This window comes from Neolamprologus brichardi, chromosome 12 (genome assembly GCF_056152115.1).
Source record: "Neolamprologus brichardi isolate AB-2024 chromosome 12, ASM5615211v1, whole genome shotgun sequence".
NCBI classification, from domain to species: Eukaryota; Metazoa; Chordata; class Actinopteri; order Cichliformes; family Cichlidae; genus Neolamprologus; species Neolamprologus brichardi.
Genome location: NC_142115.1, coordinates 8,979,978 through 8,995,447, shown reverse-complemented (window position 1 = coordinate 8,995,447; position 15,470 = coordinate 8,979,978). Strand labels below are relative to the sequence as shown.

The window sequence follows — 15,470 nt, the reverse complement described above, 5'->3', positions numbered from 1 at the left end:
ACTCCATAAATGCTCTGTGCTCATTGGTCAACTTTTGTAGGCGCGTTCTTTCATTGGACAGAAGCTGCAATCCAAACGGTGGGAGCTGCTGTGTAACGACACACGTATACTACAGCAAGAGTATAGACACCTGTGATTATTGTTCAGCGTTAAAACCGGTGGAAATGACAAATGTTAATCTGTTTTGTAATTATATTTTGATCACGAGTAAATTAATTAATTTAAAAAAACTGTTACAAGATTGTACTAGGTCTACTGAGACAAGTATAAATGCATACTAGTGCACTGTTCAGACACTTGACACATATTTGCAGATGTGTCATTTTGGCAAATTGGTACTGAAAAAAGGATAAAAATCTCTGTGGTGAAATATTACTTTAAGAAGAGAGAGGCACAAAGGGTGACAAAAGAGAGGAAAAAGACACACAGGTGGAATACATGTTATGGTTTAATCTGAAAGAGACAGGAGACTGTATTGGCAGGGGAGAATGTAGTTAAGGTAGAAGTCTGCAGAACGACTTCGGGCATCAAAAAGAGGAAGTGAGCAAAGGCAGAGGCAAAACAGACAGCAGGTCCAGCTGGAGGTGGCAGATGCGAAGTCGAGGATGCGAAGGTTTTCACTGGAATGATCAGAGTGGATAGGATTAGAAAGGAGTACATCAGAGGGGCAGCTAAGGCTGAGCGGTTGGAAGACCAAGTTAGAGAAGCAAGGCTGAGATGGTTTGGACAGATATGTTGGACAAAGAATGTCAGCCAGGAGCAGAAGGCAAAGACCAGAAGGCAGATTGGTGTAAATATATATATATATATATATATATATATATATATATATATATATTTAAAAAAGAAAGACTCATTGCAGATCAAGTAAACTCTTTATTATAAAACAGCATAAAAGTTAGAATAACCATATAGAATGCAATGCTTTATACTGTATATATAACCTTACAAATAGGGTTGTCATAAAAAACAGGGCTCAATCTACTTGAGCTCAGCTGTCCTATTCCTCATCACTGTAGACATCCATAGCTGTTGACTACACTTGGACTTGTCATCCCTCGTTATGCTCCTTTAACAAAAATCACATATTATTTTATAATTCCAGATGATGACTCAGTTCCTATTCAATGCTAAGGAATCTTCTTTTCTTCGCTGTGTGTGTATATGCGTGGTGACGCCACTCCACATCTGCGGTGACCTCGTTCTCCAGGGTTCCCAGTTTGATCATATACACTAAATAGAAAGAGGATGTGGTGTTAATATTTAACGAGCCCAAAGAAAATTTGTACAGAGCAGAGGATAGTAATCCATTTTTTCTACAACTGGAGTTTCCCCTGATGCTCTTACTTCCAATCAGTTCAAAATATATCTTTTTTCTTCCTGGTGTTGCACATTAGTATACAATACATTACACAACACACAATACACTGATTTCTATTAAAAATTGAAGCTACGACATATTTTTACTATACATTTTTAAACTTTCAAAAAAGTTTAGACTACATGTACATAAAAACTGTAGAATGTAAATTTCATGAAAAATACTAAAGCAGCAATGGCACCAACATACCTCAAAAACTTGGGAGGTGGAAAGAAAGTGGTAACCGTATGAATTGGCAACAGCTCAGTAATATGAATGGGTATAAAAAGAGTTTCTCAAAAGTACAAATGGGCAGAGGTTAACCAATCAGAACAACTCTGTGTCTGCCATGGATGGCTGTGATGTTCGGGCCTGGAGGCTGCACTGCATTATGCAGTATGTTTCTCATGGACATGAGTGCACATGCTCGGCAATGCTTTCAGAAATCATAGTCAAACTAATCACAATTTGAAACAATTTCCACCAGACTAAATTGGACTAAAACACACCATGTTGTTTTAATCCTTAAATCAGGTGTAAATTGCTTTGATGTAATTTTGTAAGCCTTTCATTTTTCACAAGAAATCCCTCTACTACTGTAAGGACAGCAGCCATGCATTGTCTAGGGTTTTTATTGTGAAAGGTAAAGACAGGGAAAAAAGTCTTTCTCCTATGTATAAAACAAATCAGATTTCTGCTATGGATCAAGTAGTGACAGATGGAAAAACAAAGAATTTCCAGAGAAGATATAACCACGTCAACAATGGTTAATTCAGTCTCTGAAGAGCGGTAACTTTCCATACTTACATTTCATTTCAAACCTGGGCCCTACTTCCGTCAGCTGTATGTTCTTGTGGTCTGTTTTCTTATAGGTGTGATGTCTGTTAAAAATAAATGCATCATATCTTACTTATTAACCCAAATAGCATTTTGTTTATATGAATTTTCACTTTTGATGCTCACCTGAAAGAGATGAAGTCTTCTTGGTTGGCGAATGTGATCACACGCCTGCTGTCCTCCTTTGGCACTGGAAAAAGATACTTGAGGATATTGGATACCTGCGTGAGTAGAATTAATTAGTTGTACGCACAAACAAGCGGTGAGAAAGAATATCCAAGGCATGTGCTGTCCAGCACTCACTCACTCACCCTCTTGCCGAGCCGTGAGGTGAAGTTGTGAAAAATGAGGTGGGGGTAGGCCTCAGACATGGTGCCTATGTCAGGAACATCGTGCCTCATTACCACGTTGTAAAGAGTGAAATAAGCTGTTGGACCAAATGGCAAATGGCACACCACCAGGCCATCTGTAGATATATAAGAACAAACAAAACTAAGCAAAATAACAATTATTATGGTCAATACTGAGAGTTAAACAAAAACCCAAAACACTCCATTATAAATTTTAAAAGTGCAGAGTTTTCATATTGGTAAAGAAACTGTGTTTGTTTCTCTAGTGTTGACCTAATGTGAAGACTATAGGACAGCTAGGATGAAAAAACAAAACAGCAATGCACATGTGCAATGGATGTATGAACAAGCTGTACAATGTGGTCTGAAACCACCAACCAGTTTTAGCACTGTTGGTGGATGTTGTGCATACAGAACACAAAACTACGTAGTCCTTTAACTCTATACCCCATGAAAGCTGAGTGGGAGTAACCATTAAAGCTCTTCTGAACTGAATGTTTCTGTCATATTTGAGCCTGCCTGTAGAGCAAAATGACTGAGTGTGGGGTTAATGAGGGTGGACTTTGCAGCAAAATGAATAAGTGAATAAAGCGAGTATACCTGGCTGTCCTCTTGTCTCATGAACGATGACGAGGTCGGTAACACTGTTAGCTTTGCAGGCTTGTACCAATGCAGGGATCTCATGATTTCCTCTGTTCATTCGCTGGGCCCCAGGGAACATCAACTTTACCTCCTGGAATCACATACAAGATGGGATTCGTGTAGTATTGTCAACTCAATTTTTAATGGGCATGGTCTACATTGCTTTTTTTTTTAAATATATAAAACCCGAACCCCAGTTTGTTCTCAATAGCTGGGGCAGCGCCTTATACAGCATCACTGTCTGTATTTGTGCAGCTAAAAGAGAGCAAAAACTTCAGAAGACAGAAGAGTTTACCACCGACCACAAGCCTCAAGAAAAACTCAGAACTACAGCAAGGCATGCAATATGTGGCCAAATTAGGAAAAGCAGCGCAGAAGAGGTGTGTGCATGTCAGGGAGCAGTGACAAAGTGTAAAAAGTCACACATCTGCACAGATCAAACTCACTAAGGCACACACACTACACCGGATGAATTTGAAAACTGTGTTTTCGTCTAAAAACGCTCCGCATCCACACTGTGGTTTTCACAGAGTTGTTTATCCACACTGAAACAACCTAAAACGCTTACATTCCAGTACTGCGCATGTGTGTAAAGTAAGACGATTCGACCTGTGTCATTTCTGTCTGCCATTTATTTACTTTCCAGCCCTTTGAAACATTGTGGCAAAATGTCGAGGAAAAGCACCAAGTTTTTTTTAAATGGACTGACAATGAGGTGGAGTTGTTGCTGTGAGTAACACGAGAGTACAAAGTTGCAAAAGCGAGTGAGAATTAAAGAATTTGAAGAATGTACAAACTGATCTTAATCTTTAATAGGGCTGTCAAAATTGAGAGCAAACAAAACAACTGCTGTATAATTAAGATAGGCCACCGCTATTTTAGTTTAATTGGTCATCATATGACTATAATGTGTCGCTTTGGAGAGCATTTTCAAAAAGCTCAGTTTTCCTTGACCAAAAACGCCATCTGTGGACGGACGGCCAAAACGAAGAGAAAAAGATGCGTTTTCAAACGAAAACGTATTAGTGCTGACATGGCCTAAAGCACATAATACAAATCACTATGGGGTCTGACAAACTACCCAAATCTGTCAGAACTATAGCCCCTTTTCCATTAGTATCTACTTGGCATGGCTCGCCACAGTTTTCAAGGTTTTCCATTTAGGTCACAGTACCTGGCAGCAGGTACTTTTTTAGTATCTGCTTGCCCTGGGTTCCAAACGATCTGAGCAGGTACTAAAATGTGATGTCGTCAGGCTGCATCCCACCGATTGGCTGGTCAGTAGTGTCACTTGATGAGTCATGAGAGTATCTCATTCACGAACATCAGAGCCGCCATTTTGGAATCCCGGTAGCAAGGGAAATAACTACAAAAAAACAACACTGTGGTCCCCTGAGACTGGCGAAAAGTCACAGACCGAGCAGCGGGTATGTTCTTGCCTCAGTGTACACCTTTGCTGTAGCATCCGTGTCACATAGTAATTATTTTGTGGGACGCTTGGATGCTTTGCTATGACGACAGCCATGCATAACAGGTACTATCCGACTGTAATGGAAAACCAGTCAATCCGAGTCGAGTCGTGGCGAGTTGATTCGAGTAGGTGCTAATGGGAACGGGGCTTATTAGTCCAACTAGCACAATGTAGCCACTTACAGGAGGCAGCTGTCATTTCAATTTTATTAATATAGCACACTTGTTGTTTCATGCCATCTATTACTTTTTACTTATTGTATTATATCTAGGTGCCATTACAATACGTTTTTGCTATTTCTACAATATCTGCATATGATACTGTGGTCGACAAGAACCTATAAATCTGAACAATCCACCTTTTTTCCTTAACCTCCTAAGACCCGAACTCTTTCATGGCATGCATTTTTTCTCTTTGCTATTGTGAGTCACAATTAAGTAATGATATGCAAAACTCTTTATTTGGTGTCTGAACACAGCAGCATTTTTCTTGAGTACAAAAACAAAATGAGAAACAACAACTGTGCCCCTGTATGGCTAATTTGAAAGAGCAAAATTTTGTATTGTGGTCTAAGCCAAAATGTGATGTCCACATATGTGGACGCCAGGTCCTAGGAGGTTAAGGCTTAGTTTTACCACGCGTTTTCACATGTTAAATGGCTCACTTGTCTCTCCTTTTCACTCAAACAAACAACAGACTAATGGAAACACACACACACACATTCAAATCAAGCCGACAGACAGAAGCACCCTTCATCCTTTTTTCTCTTTTTGAGTGTAGCTGCTCCCTACACAGACAATCATTTCAGAAGGGGGCAGATATTCAATTTAATTTCAATCAATTTTTATATATATTACTGTAAGGTAAATATAGCACCTATTTGTACTATTTATTTTTTCATTCACAGAACTCCATTTAAATTCTTTAATACTGGACCTCCCTTGGTTTTAGACCAGGGCTCGCAAAATTTCAAAATCCCTGGTAGCCCTTCGGGCAGGGACTCTTCAGTTTTTGGTAGCCCAAAATAAATTTAAGTAGCCCGAATAAAAAAAGAGAGCAATTTTTTGATTGATGTTTTGTTTCCGTTACAATATTATACTTTAATGTATAATATTGTAACGAAACATTAATCAAAAATTGTTGAAACACAAATTACAACATTGTATAAAAATTACAATCATCAACTCAAATACTTGGTTCTAATTGAACAGAAATTTCTATGAACTTGTAAGAACTGTGTAGAACATGAATCAGTCTGTGTCAGATCCTGAATTTGAAATTTCCACTGAAGTCACGGGTAAGAGGCAAGTGGAACCAACATCTAGGCCATTTGCTTTTTGAAGTTTGCAAAGACTGCTAAATTGTGCCACTGGTAGTTCACTCTTTGCAACATAGTACGCTGGTCTAAACAGATTTTTCAGGTTTATTTTTAGTATGTTATTTGCAATTGGTGTTTGTTCTGGGAAAGACATTGCAGACTGAGCAATAATGCATTTCTTGCATTTCTCATGGGTTCTAATGGGGGCCTTTCTTAAAATTACTGGTCCCAGTAACAAAGGCGCTTGTCGACTCAGAAATTGAGGGAAAACCAACGACACACCCGGCAGAACATTATGTTATTTACACGGGTGCACATAAGTGGTCCGCATTCGCTGTCAAAATAAAAGACGCGCACCAGATAAGAAGTTGCAACGCGCGTTTGCGTCCATATAAAAGGCACTGTTTTTGTCCGCTAGAGTGGGATTTTCACGGCACATTCTGCACCACATCTCTGTGCGTTCATCATTTGTTTGAAGCCAGCTCACCTCCTGCAACCACTTTTCCGAGAATACGCGCTTCTTTTGTGGTTCGGACTCCTTCTGACATTTCTTTGGAGGTGGAGGAACACCAAAGTAATTGCTTAAAGGATTTTGCTTCTTCGACATCTTTAAGAGTTCTAAACAAATGTCTGTCCTCCTCTAGAAAATCTTATGTACGCAAACACGTGTTGCAACTTCTTATCTTGTGCGCGTTTTTTATTTTGACAGCAAATGCGCACCTGTGGACCACTTATGTGCAGCCCTGGTTATTTAGCTCGTCATATTGCAGCCACAGAAATTCTTTTGTCCATGAAACCATAAAGCTGCACTTTCTTTTTGCCTTATAGTCTGATTTGTCATAACTTTTACGTTTTGTGGAAAGCTTTTCTTTGGCTGTCACTTCTTCACCCTGACCTTATTTGGCTCAGCAGAACTAAAATATATATCCTGCTGCTTTTACACACGCACTCACATAACGCTCAGCGATTCTCTGTGCGATCAACCTCTCACATGTTTAAGCTTGCTGTGGGAGATTTCACTTGTCATGTTTGCATAGTAAGCTAACGATTGATAAGACAATGTCAGAGGAATTGGTGCAAATTATCATCACTCACCAAACAGTGCTGTCGCTCTCTATACACAGTTCGCGCGATTGCAAAGTGAAAGCAAAAAACAAGCGCAAATTCAAACACAATTTCAATATATTACATATTGACAGTGGCTCACCGATGCCAATGACATAATTACCCAGCTACATTTCCGAAAGAATGCAAAAGCATTGACATATATTTTTTTCTTCCTATGATAACCCGACGGGCAGGGCAGAGATAGATTCTGGTAGCCCGACTGGCAAAATCGCTAGCCCCGGGACGTCGGGCTAGCGATTTTGCGAGCCCTGTAGACGTTGTTCTATATTTGGAAATTATAAAACGTCTCTTTCAATTTTTCATGCGTTTTCATTTTTCATCTGTAATATACAGAAAAATCTCTGAAAACCATGAAGAACCAGGGTTGAAATAACTGCACATACCATTAAATATGTGCTGCAGTAAGGTTTTAGATGCCTCTACGTGCTTGTGCTCAGAAAGTGATCTAACCTTGGCAAACATTTTGAGCCTGGAGCTTGGGTCTCTGGATGTAGTGACCATGACTTTAGGATCTTCTACTCCAGCCCATTTATACTCATCATCCACATGAGAGCTGACACCTGCACACACAAGAAAACACCAACATTTATGAGTGAACAAAATGTGAGGAACACTGACAAAATGCTGCTGATAGTAAGAATTCACAACACTTGCCTTCTGCCCCTTCGTCGTCATACTCCACTAGTTTCTGTAGCTCAAGAGCTTCTTTGCGTATCTCAGTGGGAAGGAGATGATTTTCTGCAGAGAAGTAAAAGATGTTTTACTTCTGTGTGGTCAGAGCATTTTGGTGCCAACTCTGGTCAAGCAAAATGTAGTTGGAAAAAGGATCTTAATGATCACGCCAACCTACCGTCGAGGGCACCCTTCAGCTTCTGCTTTTTCTCCTCTATTGTTCGGAGCCTGTCCTCCTGTGCCTTCCTGTACAGGTACTCCCGCCTCAGTCTCACCTCTCGACGCAGCTACGCAAACATTACACCAAATTACTCCAAAGACAGGCCTCTTAACATAATGACATTACCTTGCAAAATGACATTTGCCACAATATCAGAACATGTCTACACATCTCACACAACTTAGGATAACATGGGTAAGGGACTTTGTCGAAAGTTAGTGAGAAAACAAAATGAAATTAGAAATAACTTATAATTGTAAAAACTTAATACATAATGGCAGACACATAAGTAGAAAGACTGAACATATCTGAACAGGTCTATGCTTAAATCTTCCTACAGTAAAAATTTTACTTAAGTAAAAAAAGATAATTTAAATTGAATTAAGGTCACTTTGGACTGGTTCTTATATAGCACTAGTTAACTTGAGCACTTAAAGTGTTTTATAACTCGAGCTTCAGCATCTTGCCCAAGGATACGTTGTCTGGACTGGAGCAGCCAGGGATCAAACCAGCAACCTTCTGATTTGTAGAAGACCTGCTCTACTTCCTGAGCCACAGCCACCCCATATAATTAAGGATGTAAAAGCAGTTACTCTAACTTGGAGAAATTTTAAAATGAGGAAGCCACTAACAATTTACTCAGCTCATTAACCTGGATTAAAAGGAATGAAAAGTAGCGCAATAATAGCAGCAACTTCATATAACCCCCTGGAGTTGGGAGTCAAACCCAAGACACTCTTTTTGGAATTAAAAAACAAAACAAAAACAGATGCTGATTTTACAACAAGTAAAAGTGCACTGTGATTGTTACTGTTGTCATTTTAACATTCAATCCAGTCCCTTTCTCCGTAGACTTACCCAGTAATTTATTTATACAAATGACTTCAAATGACACTGATGAACAGACTCCTTAAACTGAGAAGAACAGAAGAGTCTGTGGATTTATTTCATTAAACTCTGTGACATAAATGATTAAACAATTCTCAAAAACCCTGGCATTTGAACATAAAACCCACTTTATCTATATTCTATTTTCAAGGTACACAGACATAAAAGTTCAGTTACTAAACAAAAAAGCACATACATTGTCCCGTTAATTCACATTTAATAACCTACAGGGGTTCTCCCTTCACTGTTCTGTGTTTGGCAATCAAGATTGTATCTTCATCAGTCACATTTTAATGACACATTTGTGAGAATTCACTAAAGGTTACACGTAATTCTCAATTATTTCTTTCTGACACTCCTAAAGTGAGCACAAAATGTCATATTTCTGAGAGCTGCTATCTTTGTTTTGATTAGAAAACTCACGCTTCTTGACCAACGAGCAAGTTATTTTTTTCACTCATTACATAGGCTTCGTGGGTTTATTTTTCCCAGTTATACACCAGTCTGTGACGATACAGAAAACGCAGTTGGAACGAAATAAAGCGTTTAAACAGTACTCTAGTATTTCAACATTACCAGTTATAGAGCTTTACTACTGTGCTCTATGGCTCTATGTGAATGCGTGCTAACACTCGGGTGGGGAAATACGCTCGGTACATCCACCTTGAGCCTGGCTTCTGTGTCAGCTTCGACCTCTACAATCTCCTTTTAGTATCAAACTAAAACACAAATTAACGCTCGCACAAACCTTACAATTTTTTAACTTACCATGATGTGTTTATTGCTAGTAGCTAACCCACGCTACTCACATGGACACGGAGAGAGATGAGCCTACAAGAGTTTGCGCCATTGGCTGAAAGAAGGACCAATGGCAAACGTCGATACTGACTTGTACTGTACTGTACTGACTCATTTTTCAAATTAAAAGCCAAATAATTATTTTTCTTCTTTCTCTTTTTTCTCTTTTTTTCTTTCTTTCTTTCTTTTCTTTTCTTTTCTTTTTTTTTTTTACCGACAAACTTGTGAATAAACAGACACATAAATCCACCGGGTTGTTGTTAGAACGAAGTTTTTCCCTTGAGGATTAAATCATCCCTTCACCATAAAAGGCAGGCAACAACTCTGTGGCCAAATATTTCCTGTCAGTTGCCATTAAAAACACCTCTTCCTGTTTAATAAATTAGACTTGAGTATAATCAGATTCGGTGTTTGGATCATGCATATTCTGATTTCAGTATTTCTTTTGGCAACAGGTAAGCGTACACATCATCATTACAGAGAACTTGAAATCATATCTTAGAGCTTAAATATTTGTTTTTGTAGATTATTATAGTGCCTGTCTGAGCCACTAACGGAAGTAGATTAAACTATGCATCAGTGTCATTCGGTATATCATGAAGGAAAATTATCTTCTATCATTTAGAGGTACACATTTTCTTTTGCATAATTACATTTAGTGATATTATTATTATTTAAAACTGTGAGAAAGAATAAAACATAAACTATCAACTTGTACTTTATCTTGTAATCTGTTTATGTGGGCTTTTAGAGTATTGTTATTGTATTACTTAGTACTGGCTATTACTAATATATCTTAGTACATGAGTATTAACAGGTCAGTATGAAACAGTATGGCTTAACAAAAAAAACCCCATTCCTATTCAAATGAATATCTACAAGTACTGGAATGAAACTGAGTGACAAACAACCAACATCAAGAGGAAAACTTTAGTAGACCCCCAGAAAGCCTGGAGAACTACTGATCAGAAGCATTTAAAAATTATTTCCACACCTAAACAATGTCACTGTGCAGGTACCTGTGAGGCATTGTTTTGGCAGAAGCTGACATGTCCTTATGAAGTGAAGTACAAGAGCCTTCCGAGGGTTTGGTGTCAGCAGAACTCAGCCGAGTGCTGCACTGGCCTCACCTTCAGTCACAGTGAACGCTTGGTGGATGGAGGGAAACTGAAGGTGACCCAGGATGTGAGCTCCTTCACTGTGGAAGTGTTGGAGCCAAACCACAAACAAGGAGTATACTGGTGTGGTTTGCTGAGCAGGAATGGCACCATCATCAAGCTGGCTGAAGGCTACATCCACAACTGTAAGCATAAGATGATATTTCAATGTTATGTGCATGTTAAGCTTTCATAATTGTAAAAATTACAAAAGGTGATGTTCTAATATGAGTATTTATGAGAGTCATAGTTTTCTATGATTGTAAGCCCAGTTAAGATTTGGGACTGTTGCTCAGCACTTTGTGTTAACTAGGATTTCTGGGATTAGTTCCTGATTTTGCACACCACAAATTTTGGTTGGTTAGATTAGCATAAATTAATAATAGGCCAGGTGGTAAACATAGCTAGCCATATATTAATCTCTGGAGATGGTGGAGACCAAAGTGGAGTTAGTAACATAGTGTTTGTGTTGCAGTGTGTCAGCTGGATGTGTCAAACAGATATTAAAACACTGACAAGTCAGTAGTTTCCCTGTTCTAGTGCCAAAAAGGTGGATAAGCAAGTAAATGTCATTATAGTGCTCATGGGCTTCACAACATGTATACAAACCACATGCTTTTTCTGAAACCCCCTGCAGCTACTGCTTCATATATCTGGAGTTTAATTCGCTGGATTCTGCTCCCTCTGCTGCCCATAGTGACCACATTTACCCGCATGTACCTGAAAAGTAAGATATTTTTATACCTTACCACAACAGACACACAGTTATTGCACTGAAGCTAAAGTTAGAAAAACTGTGCTGTTTGACAGAACTACATGAAATATAAAACAGTAGAAAACATCTATCTATCCATCCATCCTGTTCTCATTCCTTTCAGATTATAATTCAATTTTATTTATTCAGCACCAAATCACAACAACATTGGCTTCAATGTGCTTTATATTGTAAGATAGACCCTACAATAATACATACAGAGAAAAACCCAACAATCACATGACCCCCTATGAGCAAGCACTTTGGCGACTGCAGGAAGGAAAAAAAGTCGCCTTTAACAGGAAGAAACCTCCAGCAGAATCGGGCTCAGGGAGGGGCGGGCATCTGCCTTGACCAGTTGGGAAGAGGGAAGGAAGACAGGAGCACAACAACAACACAGCAATTTATTGGATTTTGAGAGTTAAAAGATTTATACATGTTAACTTTTAGTGGAGCTTAGAGCTGTTGATATATTAAAAACAAAGAAAACAAAAAGAACAGTTTTACAATATTATCATTCATGTATACACCATATTTTTAAGAATCACTTTAATTTTGGCACCTCTACAGATTATGTGGGATGAGAGCTTTTAAAAGATGCAAATGTGTCTTAAATGCCTAAACGGGGCTGGGATAGGCTCCAGCACCCCCGCGACCCTGAAAAGGATAAGCGGAAGCGAATGGATGGATGGGGTGGATGTAGGTCAGAAGGAAGGTTGGTGGTTCTCTGGCTGTTACAGTCTGCATGCCAAAGCATCCTTGGGCAAGACACTAAACCACAAGTTACTTTCCAGTGTATGAATGTTAATGAAAGTACTCAGTTATAGAAAAAAAGTGCTGATGTGAATGGGTTAATGAAGCATGTTAATATAAAGTGCTCAAGTAGAGAAACGCCATGTAAGAACCAGCAGTTACACTGATAATGTTCAGCACAAACATCTGTTTCTGGTGATGGTCTTCTTATGTTTGGTTGATGTCATTAAAATGCTGTCTGAAGCAGGTAGGACCCAAAATGCAGCACTCCCAGGTGGAACTAAACTCAGAAACACAGCTTTATTGCTGGAATTACAGTAGACATTAATCTGGAGAATGGAGACAGCCACCACAACGTGGAACGGAGGAGAACACAGGGAATATATACACAAGGGCTGTGTCCCAATTAAGAGACCGCACGCTTGGAGTACGTGCAGTACGCATACTATGTACGGTCTGTACTATAAGTACGGGAAGTGCGGAAGTGAGAGGCTTGTGAAATGGTGCGGTCTAGACTTCGTCGTGCTGCTCAGGTTGCCTCGCAACCATGATACTAACCGCGAGAAACGTTTCATACAGCATTGTTTGACAGAAATGAAGGAGAAAAAAAATGTTTTTTTGGTCATTAATTTTTTTCATGACATCACTTTGATCAGTTGAGTATCTGAGGCTGAGACCACAGGACTGTAAAACCTGATTGTTGGGCTTCATTTCTGTACTAAACAGTCATTTCAAGATTAGTTAGTAAATAACAATTAGCTAATGTTGTGCATGAGACTAAAATCATCTCACTGTGGTAATGTAAATATAATATGGCCAATATTATATTTATTGTCAGATTATTATGATATATATATATATATATATATATATATATATATATATATATTACAGGATATATTACAGCAGTGAGCTTGAACTCTGTGTCAAAGATTCAAGTTGCAGTTATTTATGTCCTATCACCTTAAATCTTCACTCAAAGACAAGTATCTCTGACAGTGTATATATAGATGTATTATATATAAGAGACAAATATTGTTCGTTTAATATGTTGGCATTATTACATTTGGCTCAATGCTTACATATATGTGTAAAAAGCAAATGTACGAGCTGTGATAACTGTTTCTGATAGAATGAAGAGTAGACTGATATATTAAATATTCCTTTATTGGGTGAGAAAATCAGACCATGTCATAACTGCTTTAAGTCATACAGAATAGATATCAGAGCCTTAAACACGCTGACTTCTGCTAAATGGGTCAAACTGGGCAGAAAGTATACAAACACATAACATCCTTATAGAATATGATGTAACACTATAGATCAACTTACCTCAGAATATATAAAGCATATAAACAATTACAGCATTATGATGCAACAAACACAGCAGTGCTACTAATCCAAAATACTCAAAGCTTCATAGAACTGAAACAAACATTTATTTTTAGCTCCATTCTGCTGCTGATACATACTTTAGGTTTCTGAACATTAAACTTGTTGCTGCCTTTCATAGTGTTTAACTTGAAGGCCCTGAGTACTTTCTCCCACACTGAAAACACTGGAATGATAAAATTATTTGAATATTACGTTATAAGACTGATTCAGGACAGACAATTAGTTATTTTACACTTTTCTAGCAGTCCTTCACAAACAGAGAACAGTCTGTCTATTCTCTCCATCTGTCGGCAAAACTATCCACACCCACCGCCGCACTATGAATTGTGATATATGGGACCACGAAGCGTGCACCGGACCACGCTTGATATTTGGGGAAATCGACGGCACATTTGGAGTGCACTTCGAATTGGGACAGCCGTCGTCGCGTCGCGGTGACGTAATAGGTCTCAAAATGCGTACTCCATGCATGCGGTCTCTGAATTGGGACACAGCCAAGGAGGATAACCAGGGAGACGGGCCACAGGCGGGAACACAGCTGTCACTAATCTGAGTGATGAGACAGGGGAAGCAAAACTGAAAATAATACACATGAAACAAAAGACTATCAAAATAAAACAGGAAATAACAAACTTGACAAACTTGACAGAGCAACAGGAGAATAAACACACAAAGACAGGACTGACTAGGGAGGAAAGAAAGGGAACACAAAAGATGATAACTAAACATTGCCTAACCTAATAAGGAACACAGAGTGGAAACAAAGGGAAACTAAGATAACCAAACAAGAAACGAAAAATAGAGATAATGAAGCTCAGAGGCACAGGAAAAAAGAAAAGAAGAAGACTATGGAGGTCCAACCCAAATCTCATCTTAACCTAGGATGAACCAAAAAAAAACCCTATAGAACAGGACAAGAGAATTATAATACAAAGATATGGAAAAAGAAATGAGAACAAACCCCAAGACCTCCCAAATTCAAAACTTGGGGTCAATGACCTAGAGACCATGACAGCTGAAAATGAAATTAAGAATATCATGTTTGATGAAAATTAGTCAGATGAAATCTTTGTTTGCACATTCTGGACTCAGGTTCTTCACCATCAGCTGTAGAGACAGGCCTTCATTTATTCATTTATGTTCTTCACTTCTAATGAGTCCTTCAGATGATAAATGATGGTAAGGGAAGATATTTGTGCTGCATTACTATATGAGAGGAACCATTTTGCAATGTAAGAATTTTAGTGCTTGTTTTAATATTTCATGAATAATAAACAATGGTCACTGCATCGTGCTGTAGCATGTAACCATGGTGGGTTCACTAAACTCTCCGACTTTTCTTTCATAGCAACAAAAAAACACCTTTTTAAGGTAAAACTTTCCATATCTTGAAACATTTCAACAGCATGAAGAGTTACAGGTGTTACATCTTTTTCTGGTCTTCCCTCAGAAAGCAGATGGACTTTATGACGACGTGGGCAGAGCTGTGACTGAGCAGGAGTATGAAAACGCAGAATCTCTGTTGTGAAATGCTGGCACGAGGAGCGTTGGCAGAGTCTTTACATGTAATGGAATAATTTAATTATTCAATCTGAAATTCTAATCAATTACTGAGAAAAAACAACAGTTAAATTACAATTGCCAATGAAAATGTTCAATTCAAATCATTTTTTTTTTAAAATAGAGCAACAATTCACAGCAGGAGTGGCTTCACATTCTGTATATTG

At 38.6% G+C, this 15,470-nt stretch overlaps 2 protein-coding genes across 2 annotated transcripts; one reads left to right on the top strand and one right to left on the bottom strand.

Annotated features, from left to right (window-relative positions):
- Positions 1–863: 863 nt before the first annotated feature.
- On the bottom strand, positions 864–9,763 carry imp4 (IMP U3 small nucleolar ribonucleoprotein 4). Its single transcript, XM_006797564.3, has 9 exons — positions 9,655–9,763; positions 7,957–8,065; positions 7,761–7,844; positions 7,557–7,666; positions 3,148–3,280; positions 2,509–2,663; positions 2,324–2,418; positions 2,168–2,241; positions 864–1,233 (listed from the first exon to the last, which is right to left on the bottom strand). Exons 1-9 carry the CDS (start codon positions 9,655–9,657, stop codon positions 1,121–1,123), a joined length of 876 nt encoding a protein of 291 aa, XP_006797627.1. The 5' UTR covers positions 9,658–9,763; the 3' UTR covers positions 864–1,120.
- A 339-nt stretch (positions 9,764–10,102) lies between these two features.
- Positions 10,103–15,271, top strand: LOC148100152 (uncharacterized). The gene is made up of 5 exons (XM_087848987.1): positions 10,103–10,139; positions 10,700–10,987; positions 11,479–11,568; positions 15,092–15,114; positions 15,194–15,271. Exons 1-5 carry the CDS (start codon positions 10,103–10,105, stop codon positions 15,269–15,271), a joined length of 516 nt encoding a protein of 171 aa, XP_087705113.1.
- The last annotated feature ends 199 nt before the right edge of the window (positions 15,272–15,470 follow it).